Source organism: Mugil cephalus, chromosome 3, assembly GCF_022458985.1.
Source record: "Mugil cephalus isolate CIBA_MC_2020 chromosome 3, CIBA_Mcephalus_1.1, whole genome shotgun sequence".
Lineage (NCBI taxonomy): Eukaryota > Metazoa > Chordata > Actinopteri > Mugiliformes > Mugilidae > Mugil > Mugil cephalus.
The window spans coordinates 20082096-20100652 of record NC_061772.1 but is presented as its reverse complement, the minus strand read 5'-3'; the positions used below and the strand labels follow the sequence as shown (position 1 = coordinate 20100652).

Below are 18557 nucleotides of genomic sequence, written 5' to 3'. Positions count from 1 at the left end.
ATGATTACCCCACCTTGCACCGTGGGAGGCGTTAATCCTAGACTCTGGCAAGATACCTTGAAAACATACCTGTCGTGAAGTTGCTTATCATTAACAGCGAAGGTTTGCATGCTGCAGGAATTTCATTCACTCTATATCCCTGTAGTGTTCGCTCCACCCCTTCATTATTCACTTTTTTTCTTTGCTCATTTTCAGCCATCTGTTTTTTTTTTTCTCCCTCCACACTTCTCCCTCTCTAACCTCCTTTCCTGTCAACAGCACTCATGTTTTCCAGCGGCCGTGGGGCCAGATAACCAGATCATTCACATGCCTCCATAAATAGGAAAAGTACAGTAAACAAACAAACAAAAACAAAAATTAAAAGATGCGGCTGCCGGTGCAATCAGAGAACATTTCTCTCCATTTTTTTTCAACTCCCTTCACCGCCCGTGCTCCGTGCCTCTCATTCTCCCAGTGCACTGCAGCTCCTCCTTCCACCTCTCTCATCAGCTGCCCCTCCCTCTTCCTCTCTGTCTCTGCTAGGTGCAGCATGTATGTGAGCGTGTGTGAGCCAGCAGAGCCGCCTGTGTGTTTACATGTCAGCCTATCAGTGCTGCCGGATTTAGCGCATCTGGAGAGGACGAAGGCATTTCTCAAATGCCCCTCAGACAAGGGATTCTCGTCTCTGCATATATCCCTCTTTCCCATTTGACTCCAGCCCGTCTCGTCTCCTGCATCCCTGCCTCCATGCTTTCGGAGGCATTTTGAATTTCCTTGGCAACATGGAGCTGCCTGAATTAGAATTCTCTGCATGACAGTCCTGGTAAGTACTCTGTCTCTATGGTGGGCTTTGAGCACTGAGTCATTGGATCAGATTTATTATGGTGCAGTGGTGGGGCCAGGGGATCGTCAGGGAGCAAATTAATGTCAGGAATAAATTTGTGTATCATAGGCAAATGGAAGGGATGCAAAGAGGGAAAATCAGGGGGAGAGCTCCAGATCTTATTTGTGCTTTGTCATACCGATGGGGTTTCAGTTTACTTGCCCTGCTATACAATCGGGGTTTGTACGGACGGAACACACACACATGTATTGTGCGTATGTAGATATTTCCCAAGGTCTACACAGAAACACATGCATATTGCTCCCATTATATATCATGTGCGTGCACGCACCCTTGCAAAAACACCTCTGTCCTGCCTCTCCACATCAAAGCTCAAGGTATGAAGCTGAGCGCGAGTGAGTCTGGTTTGTGTTTCTCCCCCAAGTGTTTCGGGTGCTTTGTTGCTGCTTCCCAATCTGCTCATCCTCATCCCTCTGCTTCCTGACATTAACATTCATGTTCCTTCAAGTGCCAATACACTCATCCAGACTGACACTTATAGATTGTCAGCAGGCGTCTGCTGTTGCCTTTTTTCCTGGTGGCGGTGTGGGATCCTATGCAGGTGCTTGATTTGCTACAGGTTAGATTGATGGAGGGCGGCAGTGCTGATGGAGAAGGTGGGTGTTGGGCCTGGGGGGATGGGGGGGTGGGAGGGGGGGTCAGCACAAATGAACAATATCTCACTCTTCTTTTGGCTGTGATGTTTGCGTCTTCATAATCGCGGCTGCGGTGCTAGAGTGGGAAGGCTGCTCCGAGGGGACCCTTCATCTCCGTTTTTTAACGCTGTAGCAGCAACCTCTGCAAAAGCCATGGACCCCTGACAGTCCCCGACAGTCTGAATGAAGGGTCTGCTCCTCATGTCAAGGTTTTAGCAGCTAGACAAAGCTTTTAATTGAGATACTGCAATCAGGTTATAATGGCTGATTAGAATCTCTTTTTTTTTTTTTTGGGTGGGTGGAGGTGGAGGGCAGTTATTAGTGCATGTCCCTGTGTCCCCGTGTGCGTGCGTCTGCAGTTCCAAGGCGTTCAGCACAAATTCAGCGAAGTGCACGAGAAAGGGACGTTCATGACTTATGAATTTCCGATTCAGGCCGGTGATTGAAAGTGTCACTTTTTTTTTTCTTTTTGCAGTCTACGTTATATACCGTCAGTGTCAGATGGTTCTGTTTGCGGGTCTGTTAGTATTCCAGCGTGCATGACTGCGAATGCAAGCACAAGCTGTGAATGGCTGCTGTGAACTTGCCATTTGTGGCTGTGTAGCGAGACCGCTGTAGACAGTCTAATACACTTTGTACATTAATTTGATTATATAAGATGCACATAGGGCGTTAAATGTTTGAGCATTAGTTTTCATTTAATCCGCATCATGAAATTTCGGATCATATCGCGTCTAAATAAAGATGTGGCACATCAACACCTCCGGCAGAAACGGAGCAACATTAGCATTCGGTTGTTGTCATATTTCCCCCTGATATATCCGCTTGATAAACAGAAATATAACAGTTTCTCAGTTTTGGTTTGAACTCTTGAATAGAATCTTGCATAGAAACAAATGTAAACTTTATTGTGTTTTCTGTTGTCTCGTTCACTACCATCTCAAACTCCAACAATAGCGGTTAGAAATAGTTCTCTGGAGGGGTGGGGGTAACATCGACTGTTGCCGTTTCCTTGGAGGCATCAGCATGTGACAGATTTGCTCGTCAAACCTACCTTGAGATGTGCAGTAATATTACATCAAAGAAATGGAGGCATAAACAATATAATTTTCCAAGTATGCCACAACAGAAGGCAGCTGGAAGGAAGCATTGACATTTTATCATTAAGAAGTACTAGATACCCCCACATGCTAAGATGCTCTACAAAAAAAATTGATTTTATGCGGGAATAAAGGAAAAAAAAAAAAAAAAGAAATTAACTGAACTGTCTGCAAACCTGAGAGGAAAATAAGCATTTTTTGTTTTTAACCGAAAAGAAGTTGTCTACTGCTGCTTCAAACAATACCTAAGAGAAATCACAATAAGAGACAAAACCCTGAATTACATAAAGGAGATCTGCTGTCAGGTCAAGGTTCCCTCCATTTCCACTATTTCATATATGAAGTTGTTTTTTGGACAGTGGCAAAATATACACAGAGAAAATGAAAATGGATTATAGCATCTTTAATATGTTACGTGAAAGGGCATAGTGTGGCATCCATTGAATATTATAATATATATCCATTGAACATTTGTATTCTTCACATCCTTCCTGTTAAGATGCGTCATTGATCACTGAGACTCTCATAAGCTGAATACTAGGTTTTTATTTACAATGACTTTTAGTTGATTCGGGGCAATCGTACTATAGCATCCATCAAAAAACAAACAAACAAAAAATATATCACTGTTGATATCTGAGGCAGAGAGGAGTCTAATGGGTGAAATGGCAAATGTGAAAATCTCTTAACTGAACCAAAGCTACAGGAAATCACGATATGTTCTACCTCTACATGTAGCACCATGGTCCATACTGACATATTTAAGAATATCTGTTAGTGTGAGACCAAATGCATCCAAAGGGTCTTTTGAGAGAATCTTTGTAATATAGCTTCATCTGTGTATTATGGAAGGTGAAAAGTGTTTCTCATCAAATATAGCAGAGTCTTGAACCCAGAAGTATTAATAGGCCAATAAACCCGCCTCACTGAGTCTTCTGTACACCCCGAGTTGGGCTGATATTTCACTCTGATTGGGTGCATGGTGTCTGTTAATTCCCGGTAAAGGACACATAGTTAGTAGTTCCAGTGAAACTGTCTGTTGGCTGCTCTAAATTCAGGCCTTCTTGGCTCACTGTTGAAAATGGGTAACCATAGCAACAGGGACACAGTCAGAGCTTCTGTTTACAATTAATGGCAAACATGTTAAAGAGCTAACATCTAATTACACCGAGTAGCACGGGTAACAAAGCAGCAGTAAGAAGAAAGCGGCGCTGCCTCTCTGGACTTTACATGATAAAGCTGAGCGGACTAGAAAACAGCTCCAAGTTGGATCTGCGGTTCTGTTTCTGAGTGGTGAACAGCGTTATGACTACATCCAAACTTTTACGGGATAATTGTTCCGCGTACTGGTCGAAACGTGTCACGTAGGGACCAGGGGAAAATGGCTGACAGCTTGTGAAATTACTTATAACTAATAATACAGTCCTTTTAGTCTTGGTATTTATTTATTTTTTTAAATCTTGATAATGGAAACCTTATCTGATATGTTTAGCACTGATTTTTAAATATAATTTGTACATTTGTTTTCTCAAGAGGTAGTTCAACTGAATTAATGAAGCACTGCTTTTATCTAGCACACTGGAGATGCAGAGAGGTGATCGGGGTAGATGGTGGGCGTGCAATGTGCAAACCAGGATCAGCATCAACACTTCAATCTTTGATTAAGTTGAGACAACAAAGCACCTCAGTTAAAGTTAGGAACAATTCTGCTGACCGTAAATACCCTTATATGTTAAAAACTATGAGTGCATGTAGTTTGCCACTACTATATATTACACTAATGATGAAATAACAGGGATGAGAAAATACATTGTTCGTGACCAATGTTTCAACATTAATATACCTTGTCAAATACATACAAAACCCTCACATTTCATTCCAAACAAAACACAAACAACAGGACACAATCAAAGCAGTGGCGTTGTTTATTCATGCACGGTGCTTCATTCCATGCCATCCTGTGAATAATACCGCGTGATGCAGAAGTCTACTGAATTATGAAAAATGGCCACTTTTCTCACAGTGAGATCAAGTGAAAATTATCATAGCCAAGGTAATGCTTTCGCATTAGGATTTTTTTACCCAGTTAAGATGAAGTACAGCGAAGCTGACAAATCATACGCTGGAGTAAGTTCAGCAACCAGCAATATTTTTGCAGAAATAAACCAGTGCATTGCAATGAAAGCCACCTGCAGTCTCATATTGCAAGAATGGCTGGATTTGTTCCAGAATTCGCTGTATAATAACACAATGGGTCACTTTTATTCGAAACCCGTGTACGGCCACTAATGGTTAATTTCTCCCATGTTTGATATTGGGTTCTATTTGTAGCCCATTATATTTACAGCTAAAATCAGGGCACTCTCGCTCACTTAATTTGTGGCCCAGAAAGGAGCAATGTATGTACAAGCCTGCACACATGCAGGGTGTAAATGTTAAAAAAAACATTCTCTTCAACAGGATCGATCTTGCATGAGGATGCCGCTCTATAATGGGTAAAATCAGATCCGTCACAAATGAAATGATGAAAGTAATTGTGGTGAAGAGTGCCGGACTGTATGGGTTTATATCGTGTCTGCTGGATAGAGAGGTGACAGACGAAGGCAGATCTGTCACGGGATTCTCAAATTTGCGTTCCACAAATGGATTCAGAAGGTCACAGTCCTGCTGCTCGCCAGTAGCCTTTCTCATTTAAATTTAATAATGACAGCTTTATGCAAAATATAAGACAGTCAGGGGCTAGTGGGAAGGAGGGCTGAGGTTGCCTCATCTTTGTGGTCCTGCTCTAACGTAGCATGGCCTATAATTATGTATAATAAAAGTGATCACAGTGAAAATCCTGCAAAAGTCATCTCTTCCCACTCATTACTATTCTTCATACATATATAGTATCATATACTATACAATCATTGCCCTGTATTTCTGAAAGTAATTAAGCTTCTGGAATATTCAGCCCATGTGCCATGCCATTTGAAAATGCTATTCATACAAACAGCTTCAGTTTCATAGAGAAATGGCAAGGCAACATAATATTTGTATTGTAGCCACTGGTTATTATTACTTGGTGAGGAAATCTCTCAAAACCTCTCATTGTGCCTTCTAAAAAAAAAGGCTGTAAGAGGCTTGTCTGAGGTAAAATTGCTGTTAGAATGGCATTTAGCGCCGTCCTTTCAATTTCAGACCAAAACATCTTATATTCTCTGATGGTGTGTAGGGGATGAAGGTTTTTGTAATTTCAGGCTTATCCTACTTGACTTTCAGGATGAATGGGTGTTAATGAGGAAAGAACCTCTTTTGTAGTATTACCAATAGACTGTGAACCAAGAAACGCATCTGCATAGTAATGACTGTATAAGAAGTCAAGTATGCCGGAAGGTTGATCCCCGACCAGAGCAGTTTTAATATTTGGGTCATGTGTCTCCGGTCATTTTGAGACAGCAGATTTTTCAGCCGGATGCAAATAGAATCATTTATTTAATTAGATTTCGGTGCAATAAGCTAATCAGTTGTTAGGCCTAAATGAAATGAACAATGAAGAATGTTCAAAAGACAGAATGAATCTAAAAGACAACTTGATGAAATGTCTGTGGATCTTCAGCGGTTACGTCTAAATTTAGCAACGTTTTCAATGCAAAATCAAATGACTTTCAGTGGAAACAGTCAGCTCTGTGCAGCTTCGAGTCTCTTCCAATTAATTGTTTGGGTTCACCTGTGCGGTTGAGTCCCTCTGGCTTTCACACCCCTACCCCTCCACCCCCATAAAAAGCTGTAGGCAGCTCCCCCTATCTCATACTAGTCCAGCTCGGAAGATCTCGCACACTAATTGTACACCTCCTGACCAGTGCGAAACAACAGAGAAGGTGCTAGTGTGTGTCGAAGAATCAGATGCCTGCCAAAGACAAAGTCAAATATATAGGAACCATTTCTCACACACAAGATAAAGAGTGCAGAAGAATTCAATGTAGAATCTAAATGGATTCTGAATGAGTAAGTAAGTACCCATGGGTAAAGCTTGGGCCATGTCCTATTGGCTCACATTACTCACAAGAACACAGGAGTGCTTGAAAGCTCTTGAGCTATGGCTTCACTTTCAAGTCTGCATTCTGGATCTATTGGTTGCTTAACGCAGTAGCATTACTTGAAACACAACACAAAGACCTTTAAAAAAGAAAAGTGCAACAGCATTTTTGGTTGTTTTTTTTTTTTTTTACAGTTATTTTTTGTCCACAAACCTGTGAATAGTGTCAAAACTGGCTCCAAAGATTTAAACGATCTCAACCTCGCTCTTTAAGACCAGACACTACAGGTGTACAGGAGTAAAATTTTTAACAGAATGTTTAATAGATATCACCATGAAACTTATCCAGTTGATTACTTACATATATAAAACCATTTTTTGCATTGCAAGTTTTCTGTTAATTTAGATTTAAATATGCAAATGAGGACAGTTCGCATATATTTCCAGAACAGAAATCTGAATAATTACTAAAGTGACGTTCAAAGTTCTTGTTCCATTTTGTAACGCATTAGATTTCCAGGTATTTACAGAACGGATTTTTGTCACATAAATCACAAAACACTGTCAACAATCTCAAAAAAAAAACAAACAAACGTGTTTTTAGGAGTAAAATGTAATATAAATCAGGCTCTGAATGACAAATCCTCTCTATAAATACCTGCAGAATGTAGTTAGGAATAAATCTGGAAAGTTTGGTATGTGTAAGTGCTACTGAAGTGGAGATTTCTGGATCAAGAAAAGGCAAAACAGCCTTTAAAGTTTTACATTGCAAACTCATGTAAATTTTTATTGGAAACCACTACGTACCAAAACCAAATCTGCTCAGGCCCTTCAAAACATATCATATAAATAAATCAGTGGTTAAAAAAAAAAAACAATGTTTTTGCCTGCTGTGTCTCGCCTTAAGAAACATCTTTAAGGATACAATCATTTAATTTGGTTTATTTGATAGATTGTAGCACAAATACCATGATAAACCATCGTATTCCATATTTGACCTAATCCAATATGGGAAGCCTACAGGCTGTCGTCTGATGACTAAGCCTCTGGAGGCTACGGCCAGTGTGTCAGGGCTTCAGGTGTGGCCAGCGGATATCCCCCCAAAAAAAAAAAAAAAAAAAAAAAAAAACACATACGGCCGGTCTCCAGGCTACAGCTGCTGATTCCAAGCACTGGTCATTGTGTACGACTCAACTCCCAACATGAGACACAATCAGACAAGTTTCGAGATGGCGTTCATGATGCGATGCGTTAGGTCGCTAGAATGTGACAGCGTCTTTCACCAGTTTATGTTTTTAACACATACTGTTTGCCTGAATGTAACCAAAGCCCACTCAGGCATGACTGATCAATACTTCTCAAACTACAGACCAGAACGCTACCAGGAGCAAAATCCTGTTTTCCCACCTACAGAGTTTACATATTCATATGCAGAAGAAGAGAAATATTGAATACATTTGTCATAATTTACATGAACACAATTAGAATGTTCTACTGGATCGCTAATGGTCTCTCCCATGCTAATCAATTATTTTTCTAATTACTGACTATTATTATAAGAATCCGGTGTGGGATTTTGAACATTTTGGGTGACGCCTAATGGCAGTGTTTCAAAGGAAAGCTTGGCACTTGTGGCTCTCGAAATCTTGTGTTGAGAGAAATGCAATGCATTGCAAAGGCTTTTATTCCCTCATAGCTTACACCTACATGTTTCAGTAGGAATTTTCTTCAGGGCGTGACATGTAGGCGTTGACTCAGAACTCTGAGAGTTTTGGATTTCCCTTTTGTTTTTGCACATGCCTCTAATCCACGACTCCAAACCACTATTTACAAAAGGAATTTAGCCCTGAAGATTACGGCCCTGTGCTCGTCACGCTGTCACATGTCAAAATGTCTGCATGAAACAGTAAATGCATATAGTTTCAGGGCACATTTGTCTTTACTTTTAAACTGTACTGACTTGAAACGCCTTGACCTGATTGATAACATTTAATACAGCGCTACCAGTAGACTAAGTTGTCTCCAGAGATTTCTGTTTAAATAAATGCCCCTCATCAGGCCATGATATGGCGAGCTTTTCAGTCGAAAAAAAAATAAAAATGAAAATGTGCGGTTGTGGAGGATCAAAGGCGATTAGGTTCAGCCCAGTCCACTGACCACACAGGAGATGAGAGGAGCCTTCTGATCTTGAAGCTGATTATTTCCAGGCCAGGAGTACAGAGGACAAGCATGCGAGAGTGATAAAATGCTCACTGACCTGCTATTGGCTGGCACCTTTTTGGTTCCTTTGAACATGGCATCAGCCCGGCGTAGGTGTGCACACTGACTTCGAGCTCGAACAATTCAGTTTTAAACCACATTTGCATCAAGCTGAACATTCACTGTCCAAAGCTCACATTAATATTTGTCCTATTGTGCCACACTAAGAAAAAAATATATAATAATTTGTTCTACTGCAATTCACTAACAGTTATGCAGGCTTCTGTATTAAATAACCTATAACCTGCTTGACTAGCCAGCTCCAGTCATGATTCATTATAAGTGGATGGATTCTCTGTTGCTCAGACTGCACTGAAGTTTCCCTGAAATGGACAGTATCAAATGGAAAGCCTGCTAGACACCATTATATTCTGTTCCATTAAACACAGTTGCCGTTCATGTTTAGGTAGAGAACAGGCTGCCGTGATCCCTCTATGTCCCTTGACATCTTCGAGACGATTTCTCCGCGGAGTCACCCGTCAAATAGAAAACTATTCAGCACGAATGCTGAAGTTTTAGTGCGTGCAAGTCACGTTCAGTCAGTTTTTATGCCAAGGAAACTGGTGTACTGGTTGGTACAGTTCCCCTCTCCCTACGATTTTTTTTTTTTTTTGGACAGGTACGAGGTTAATTAAGATATGTCATATTTGTTTCCACGGGGCCAAAGACCTTTGCTAGAGGACGACTGCTTCTTAAAGAGCCCCAATGGTTACACAAAACATAAATAAATAAATCCTTGCAAGGCCAGCTTGGACTGTCCAAGAGGTACAGTCTGAGGATTACAGTGCATTATTTAACTGTCAGAGGTGATTCAGTACTGACAAACGCATTCACTTTGTGCATAAACCATTTCTTTAAAAGAAACCTTATCTACATTTACTTGTCATCCACTATAAGCACCCGAACCCCTCTCAACACTATCACCTTACAAAATAGTATGTACGAGCCGGTGTAGGTGCAGAGGGGCATTCAAGGGATCCTGTCTGCAGTAACTTTTGAGGCAAAGAGCAAGCCTTTCTGGCTGGGTGCCCGAGAGATGAGAGGATATTTCTGTCAAAAACTGAAAAATTGATAGCCTGCTTACCCCTCGCAGGTGTGTTTTTCTGCATCTCAACGGGGGTAAATTCCCATGCACTAAGCCATTTTGTCCTTCTCCAAGCATTTGATCCCGGGCAAGGGGATCATCAGGCAATGTGGCTTCACTTTGGAATTCAGGGCTTGTTACCTTTAACTTTGACTTCCATGGAGGATTATTTTTATGGGATTTCTCATATCTGACTGCTCATTCTTCTGGAGAATGTAGATTAGCTGGCAGCCCTTGGTGCACTACAGTTTTGAAGTGTCTGCGCTCACCCGTTTATTCCCGTGCTCCTGCCATTCCCTCTATATTTGTAATGTAATTACTGTTACACTGTTAAGCTGTCACGTGTCGAGATCTGTCCATTCTATAGGCTTTGACTTCCGTCTAAATATTTCCACGTCGGTGCTGTCAGGATTGCATGTAAGCAAGTGGTTTTTACTCACTCATGAAAAGGGGATCTGGATCTGAGCTATGTTCAATGTGCAGCAGACAACGCACAAACACATTTCAGGTGTAGTTCAGTCTCCTGAAACAAGACATTCTAAAAGACTTGTCTGCTGTCATGTCCCCCACAAACACCACCCTAAAATAAAGCACATATGGTTTTCTGTTTTGTTCGCTTTAAATTAGTTTCCTGAACACAAACAAACCTTCATCTCTTAAATCCTGCACATATTTACTCCTTTTTTTTTTTGTTTCATCTTCGCCATTCTCCAAATAGTTGCAGCGTAATCAAAGCTGTTGGGGATGTGTTTGCCACTGAACAACAAGTTACGTCTAAGAGGAGCGCTAATGAGAACACTGTAACAATAATGAAGATGACTAAAGCTGAAAGTAGTCCAGCGAGAACAATATTTTTGATGAAAAGAAAGCGCCGCAGACTGACGTGGGTACGAGAAAAAGCGACGATTGTGTATTTTTAATAAGGTGTTGGACTGTAATACAAAAAACTAATTAAATAAAGACATGATGGATTTATCACTTTACTGAATTGTGTTTTCTAAGATTAAATGCTAACACGTACGGTGCTAAAACAAAAGAAAATGTGTTGAAGGATCAGGCGGGATCTATCAGCCGAATGTGAATGCATATCATTAGAAACGGTCTTGTTTTTATGTAGAACACACACACTCATTCACACATCAGTGTCCTTAAGGACACTTCAGCATGTGGCACATTCGGGGATCGAACTGCTAATCCTCTGGTTCGTGGACAATCCTCTCTACCCACTGAGCCGTATCCATATAGGTCCTTCCATCAGACACCACCTCAGAGGAAGGTTTGTCAGATATGGGCGAAGCGAAAGCTATTATAAATCACTCATATTGTGCAAATGATTTAAAATGTTTAATGTAACACAGGATATATAGTCAGAAATGCTGGAACATGACAGGAGGCAGGCTTATGGCAAACTGACAAATCACACTAATTGGTCTGACCAATGACAAAACTCTCATCTACAGCTGGGTAACTTTATAGTTAATTATTTTTTCAACAACTACTGCTTGTAGTACACAGAAAGGCACGTATAATCTTTCTTTTCTGGCCCAATTACCCTTACGATGTAAATATCTTTCCGACATAATGCTACACAACAAAAGGTGCTTAATAAGTAAAAATAGCCGAAGGGCACATATGCACTCACGCATCACTCGTCTGCGCGCTGCTTGCAGACGTTCAGTGACCCATTATCCTTGTACACCTTTCTCTCGGTTTGCCCCATATCAAACCGCAAAGCCACACAGGAGAAGGGAAGCAGTAACTCAAGGCGACAAGAGAGTAATGGTGAGCCCCGAGAACCTTTTGAAAGAAGCGTGTGACAAGGTGAGAGGTCTGCTGACAAAAATATGCAAGCAGTCCTAAAAGGGCAGAAGAGAAAATGCTTGTTTTTTTTGGGCTTTTTTTAAATATAGTGCTTTTCTACCTATTGGTACTTGGTGGGCTTAACAGTCACAGACGCATCTACCCATTCACTCACACAAGCACACACACCAGTGCCAGACACTGGGAGCAACTGGGGGTTCGGTGTCTTGCTCAAGGACACTTCAGCATGTGGCACCACAACCCGCAGCCACCCCGCTTGACTATTCATATTCTTCCACTAAACAATGCTATAGAAAAACTAGAGAATTGTTAGGTTGTGCAGCAATGGATCAAGTGATATAATTTTATAGAAGACTGTATTGTAGTCCTCATTTAACATGTAAAGACTATAACCTGCGTAAGGACCGTAGTTCAGGGGCTATTTTCCAGCTTCTTTTGTTTTCAGATATTCTGCTCAAGGTCAAAATAAAGTGGCAATGCAGTGAGTAGATATGGATTATAAAGCCAGATTACACAGATAGTAACCCTGACCTCACAAGATTATGAATCATAAATCATGCATGGTACTATGGTTTGTAGAACAAAAAAAAAATCACCACTGCATTTGCTTGTTTTCGATTAGCAGTGACAGCAGCATGCCTCACCCTCATTCATATTCCTGACTTGTCGAGATAAAATCATATTCTCTGTCAACCAGATAATCACGTCGCCCCTTTTCTGCGTCGAATATTTTGGTGATATTTCACTGCATTTCAGAATCTGTCACTATTGAACAAAGCTGACCTTCCGCTGAGGCGCCTGTGTTCAAATGCACCAAACTGCAGCTCGTCCGCTCAAGAAGACTTCTTCACCGTCCGCTGGAAGATTCTCCGTGCTGTCCATTTGCAAATGTGTTTAATTGATGGGAGTCTAGAGTGGGAGGTCGCAAAGGAGTTACCGACATTTAGCTTTCCTTCTGTCAGTAGGGTTTTACTGATGCATACACATTGGATTAAGCCCTGAAGTGTTGAACATATGCAGCTAATGGGAATTAACATTTCTAGAGAAATGCATGGAAAATGCAGTCATTGATCCATTGGAACTACTCAGACCTCAACCGGCCTCAGTCCTGTGACTTTATCACTTGACAGTATCACTTTCCATGGGATCTTCTCCAAGTGCACCGACCCCACAGATATAGCTTTGACCTAAATTGCATGATTGATGTGAGAAGCAGATCTTGAAGGTTCCACCAAGTTAAAGTGTCCCCGAGTCAAAATCAAATAAGGGCTTGAAGTCCTGTGACAATCTCCATCTCTCCATCCATCACCACTTGGCAGCAGTCTGTGCTTTATATCACTGCAAGGGCAACAGCTTAGCAGCGGGATGGGATGTGTTAAGCTTGCAAATGTTGGGGAACTCCTTTGAAAAAAAAATAAAAAATGAAGGCATATGGCAGTTTTGACTGCTAATTGCAAATAACGTGTCAGAATAGGGACGGTACGTCATTGATAGCGGATAATTGTTTGTGGCAAGCTCAAAGGCACAGCTGTGTGACCAAGTCCTTTTATTGATCGCCTGATTCATTTCTTGTGAGGAAAGTCGCTATAATGAAATTTTGTACTACCCGGAAGGCAGCTTATGTCTTTGTAAAGGTGTGCAGAAAAATACTACACTGATAACGGACGTCATCAAAATAGATCTGATGATCAATGAAATGTGTTCAGCACATATTGTGTAATATCCCTGAAATGTGCCTGTAACCCAAAAAACGCATTAGTATGAGATCGAGTTTTGTTTTGATGAAATTTGCCCCTGAATTGATGAGATATTGATGAGATTTAAGCTATTTATGTTTGGGACTTTCAGATAAGTTTACTATCAAAAAGCTCCTGCCAGAAGAGCTATTCACAGAAACACATATTCTCGTTATTTTCATACAACAGAAAAAAAAACATACGTCATCACGTCTCTCACAAAAAACAATACTGGTAAATGGACATCAAATTTAAACTTTTTTTCCTTTTCTCCACAGGTAAGCAGTAGGATGGTGTTCGGAGAGGCAGGAGGGCACAGCTACTTGGTGGCTTGCTGGCAGCCCATCCTGATCCTGATGCTCGGCACCGTCCTTTCTGGCTCCACCACCGGTTGCCCGTCCCGATGCGACTGCAACGCTCAGGAGCGTTCAGTCGTGTGCCACCGACGGAGGTTGGCAGCTCTTCCTGAGGGTATTCCCACTGAAACAAGGCTCTTGGACCTCAGCAAGAACCGTCTGAAAACTCTGGGGCCCGAGGAGTTCATTAATTACCCTCAGCTGGAGGAGCTGCAACTTAATGAAAACACCATTTCGTCCATTGAGCCTGGGGCGTTTGGCAACCTTATGAACCTACGAACTTTAGGTTTGCGCAACAACCAGCTGAAGCTCATTCAGTTGGGGGTGTTCACAGGCCTGACCAACCTCACACAGCTGGATATTAGTGAGAACAAAATTGTCATTCTGCTTGACTATATGTTCCAGGAGCTGTACAACCTGAGGGCTCTGGAGGTCGGAGACAATGACCTGGTGTTCATCTCACCTCGATCATTTCATGGTCTCAGCAACCTCGAAAGCCTCAACATCGAGGGATACAATCTGCCTTCAGTTCCCACTGATGCCCTTAGCCATCTGCATAACCTGTTGTCACTTCGATTATGCTATCTTAACGTCACTGTCATAAGGGATTACTCTTTCAAGAGGCTGTATCGGCTGAGAGTGCTGGAGATTTCTCATATGTCTGCTCTGGATACTATGACTCCAAAATGCTTGTTTGGACTCAATCTTACGTCATTGTCCGTCACAAATTGTAATCTTAGTGCTATCCCCTACCAAGCCATCAGTCACCTAAGGCATCTTCGGTTTCTGAATCTGTCTTTCAATCCCATTGAGACTGTGGAAGGGAACCAACTGTTCAATCTACAGAAGCTGCAGGCTTTTCATTTGGCTGGTGGCAAATTGAGAGCCATTGAACCCTACTCTTTCCGAGGACTCAACCACCTTCGTGTACTCAATGTATCCGGCAACAGCCTGAGCACCCTGGAAGAGGCCGTCTTCCACTCAGTGGGAAACCTGGAGACCTTGGCTTTGTATGACAACCCTTTGGCCTGCGACTGTCGCTTGCTCTGGGTCTTCCGTCGACGATGGAGGCTCAACTTCAACAGACAACAGCCCATGTGTGCTTCGCCTGACGTTGTGAAGGGAAAGGAGTTCAAGGATTTCCCAGACGTGCTCCCACAAGACTATTTCATCTGCCAGAAATCAAAAATCTTGGATTACAAGGTTCAAGAAAGCCACGTAGATGAAGGAACAACGGTTCATTTTACCTGCCAAGCTGAGGGAGACCCAGTTCCTGTGATAATGTGGCTATCTCCTAAGAAGGAATACATCACTACCAAAACTGTTGGATCAAGACTTTCTGTGTCTAATGAGGGTACACTGGAGGTCCGTTATGCCCAAATCCAGGACAATGGCACCTACTTGTGCATTGCAAGTAATGCAGCAGGAAATGACACGAAAGCTGCACATCTTTTTGTGCACAGCTACTCCCCGAATTGGCCCCACCAGCCAAACAAGACATTTGCCTTCATTTCCAATCAGCCAAGCGACGAAGGTGCTAATGTGACCAGATCCACGGTTCCGTTTCCATTTGACGTAAAGACACTCATCATTGCAACTACCATGGGATTTATCTCTTTCCTCGGAGTGGTCCTCTTCTGTCTTGTAATATTATTCCTTTGGAGTAGAGGGAAAGACAACACTAAGTCGAGTATAGAGGTTGAATATGTGCCACGTAAAGAGGAAACCGAGGAAGCCAGTCCAACTGAGGCCCCTGTGCAATTCAACATGAAAATCATGTGAACCACAAAACGAGGTCATGTAAGCTTACAAACAGCAGTCGGGATGCATACTATCCTTGCTTCAAATATGTACTCAGTTTATGAGCGATAGAAATTGCACAGCAGCAAACGCATCTTGACACTATACCCTAGACTTTTTGTTTGTGTTTCGATTTTTTTTTTTGTTTTGTTTTTTTTACTTCAGGGACTGAATCTTTCAAATCAAATGTTGACTTTAAAATATTCGGATTTCTGTACATTTGTATCGGCAGTACCCAATCAGTATGTTAACATGCACTCAACGAACCGAACTCAACGACTGGCACATGTAACCAAATAAAGGTAATATTTTGAATAAAACACACTATCTGAAATGATCTGGAGATTACACTGCAGGTGTAATCTTTCCATTAGCACAAAAAGGTCCTCTTCTTCAGATCTTGATTCTGTTTTTTTGCTTTGATGGATGTACAAAGCACAATGACCCACTATTTGAGCACAAGTTCTCTTACCTGAAACGTAAAGTGGAAAGCAGATTTATTTTCTCCCCTTTCCCCTCTAAAGTAATTAACCAGTATGACATGCAGAGTTTTACCTTAAGATAAAAAGAAAAATGAGTAGACGCAAGGGATGTGGTGGTATTTTGCCAGAAAAGGATGCACTTTTAAGAAAGAAGGCATACAGTTCCAAAGATAAAGAAAGAAAATCACACTGGGACTTAAGAAGAAGTTATGAAAAACGTTTCACTGCCATTTCTGTGAAATTAAAAAACTGCATTGTCCTGTCCTGAAGAAACCATGTCTTAAAACTTCTGAAAGTAGATTGTTTCTCCATTAAGCCTAACAGAAAAGTAACATTAATAAACCGACTCTCCGACTTTTGCTGTATCAATCAGGTTAATACCTGGAGTATTTTCTTATCCTGGTAAGTGTCAAGTCCAAGTCTGCATGTTAACAGACTGAAGGAAAAATACGCTATAGTATGTGCTCCTTTCAGCCAAGAAAGGAATTTTGTCATCAAATGTCTTGACATGTTGGCTATACATATTTTTTCTGTATTTTATTCTACCTTGTACATTACGCTATGGCACAATAGTAATGCTTTCGATGGCTGTGGGTTGTGAACATATTACAATCTAAAGAGCAGATTAAATATTCTGTAAAACAGTTTTAGATGTAGTGAAACCTTTTCCGGGGAGCACAACAGCCCCTCCTCCCTGAAAATCCTCAGATTAACGATTCATCATCGAACGTGAAAACGCTGATTCGTTTTCCCATTTGGCAGCTCAAGAAAAAACTCTGTCCAAAAAGTGGTGAAAATAATAATGTGTTGCCTTAAGTTACCCATTTCCCAGCTTTCTGGTGAGCAATACCCAATATTTATGTGTAAAATGGAGTTTTATGCCTCATAAGGATTTTGTGTTGTTTAATTAATTTAACAGTCCAGGTCTGCTCTCAAGATTATGTGTTCATTAACTCTTAAAATACTTGTTTAAGAAGGGATGGGCAGATGGAAATTCTATTAAAATAAAGAACATTTTATATAACTGGGTGCTTCATTTATGCTAATCTACTATAAAATGAATGTAAATAAAAGATCTTCTGTAAGTGATGTAAAGCTGATTACCGAATAGTGAAGCATAATTTTAAAATACCCCATGAAATACTTACTTTTATAGAGACTAATGTCGTAGCCCAACTCCTAAAGATGCATTTATGTAGTAAAATCTAAGATGCTATATTTGTAGCGAAATCATGTCAGAACAAGGTCTCCCAGTTTTATTGTTATTAAGCACATTTTGTGCAACAGTCATAGGTTGGAGTCAATTCTCAAGTCTAGCACTAGCATAATTACAGTGCAAAATATCAAGTCTCCTGATGCACAGTGTGTATCTGAGCCTAAGGCATACTGAATCAGGGACTTAACTTGGGATCACCAGAGAACTCAAAACATTTCTGAATATGAAATAGAAATCGTTTGTGGCAGGGAAAACAGGCAAAGCAGAAACATACCTTTAAATGTCTGCTTGACTCAGGGGAATGCCACAGTACACGTGAAAGCCTCATGGCAATAAGTGCAATCACAATCAGACTGACCACATGAACCATTTGTTTCCTTGACTGGTTTGTAAGAATATTTCAGTTTCAATTACATGGAATAAAAAACGTCATCATGTGACATTGTGTGAGAAGCATATGCAAGCGATGGTGTGATGGGTCACACATAAAAGCTCCTGGGACGTGCAGCGCTAACGAACCAAACCCAGGCTTTTTTGTTTGAAAAACAGCATTAACTATCATTTGTCCTTGGCATTTTGATTAGGTTAAAAAAGGACTACACAATCGCCATCCCTGCTTACGCATATACCACAGAATCTATTCTGGGGAGCCCCTGGGTAAAGTCACTGCGTGGAACAGAAAGTCTTCACTAACTGCAATGTCCATGTATTATTAACTCTCCATGGCAGACATAACAGGGAAATTCATACTTAAAATTTACCAGATGGAAATCTGGGAAGCGGTCTTTGGAAAGTAGTAAGAAAGGGCACGAAAAAAAAAAAAAATATTGGCAGGTGACTGAATGAATCCCCCGTATATTGTAACTTCTACCAATCGGAATAAAAAACCATATGTTGTTGTAGGAGAATGCCAAAGAGGAAACAACAACAACCCGCAGTCTGAGGGGAGTGACCATTGTCACACCAAAAACGCATAGAGCTGCCAGTAGTTCCTCACAGGACACCGACTCATCCGTACTTCTGTGGAACAGCCTCAAGCACATTGGAAGCCATTTAGGTTTTTCATCTCAAAACAAGCGCTGGAAGCACTGAAACCTGCACACTGACGATATAGTGGATGAATAAAACTCAAAGCTGTGTGTAGAGTTTCTTTATGTTGTGTAACTT

The 18557-nt window shown here is 41.2% G+C and overlaps 1 protein-coding gene across 1 annotated transcript; it reads left to right on the top strand.

Annotated features, from left to right (window-relative positions):
- The first annotated feature begins 290 nt into the window (after window positions 1-290).
- On the top strand, window positions 291-17198 carry lingo1b (leucine rich repeat and Ig domain containing 1b). Its single transcript, XM_047580020.1, has 2 exons — window positions 291-802; window positions 13815-17198. The coding sequence occupies exons 1-2, from the start codon at window positions 791-793 to the stop codon at window positions 15672-15674; spliced, it is 1872 nt and encodes a 623-aa protein (XP_047435976.1). The 5' UTR covers window positions 291-790; the 3' UTR covers window positions 15675-17198.
- Window positions 17199-18557: the final 1359 nt, after the last annotated feature.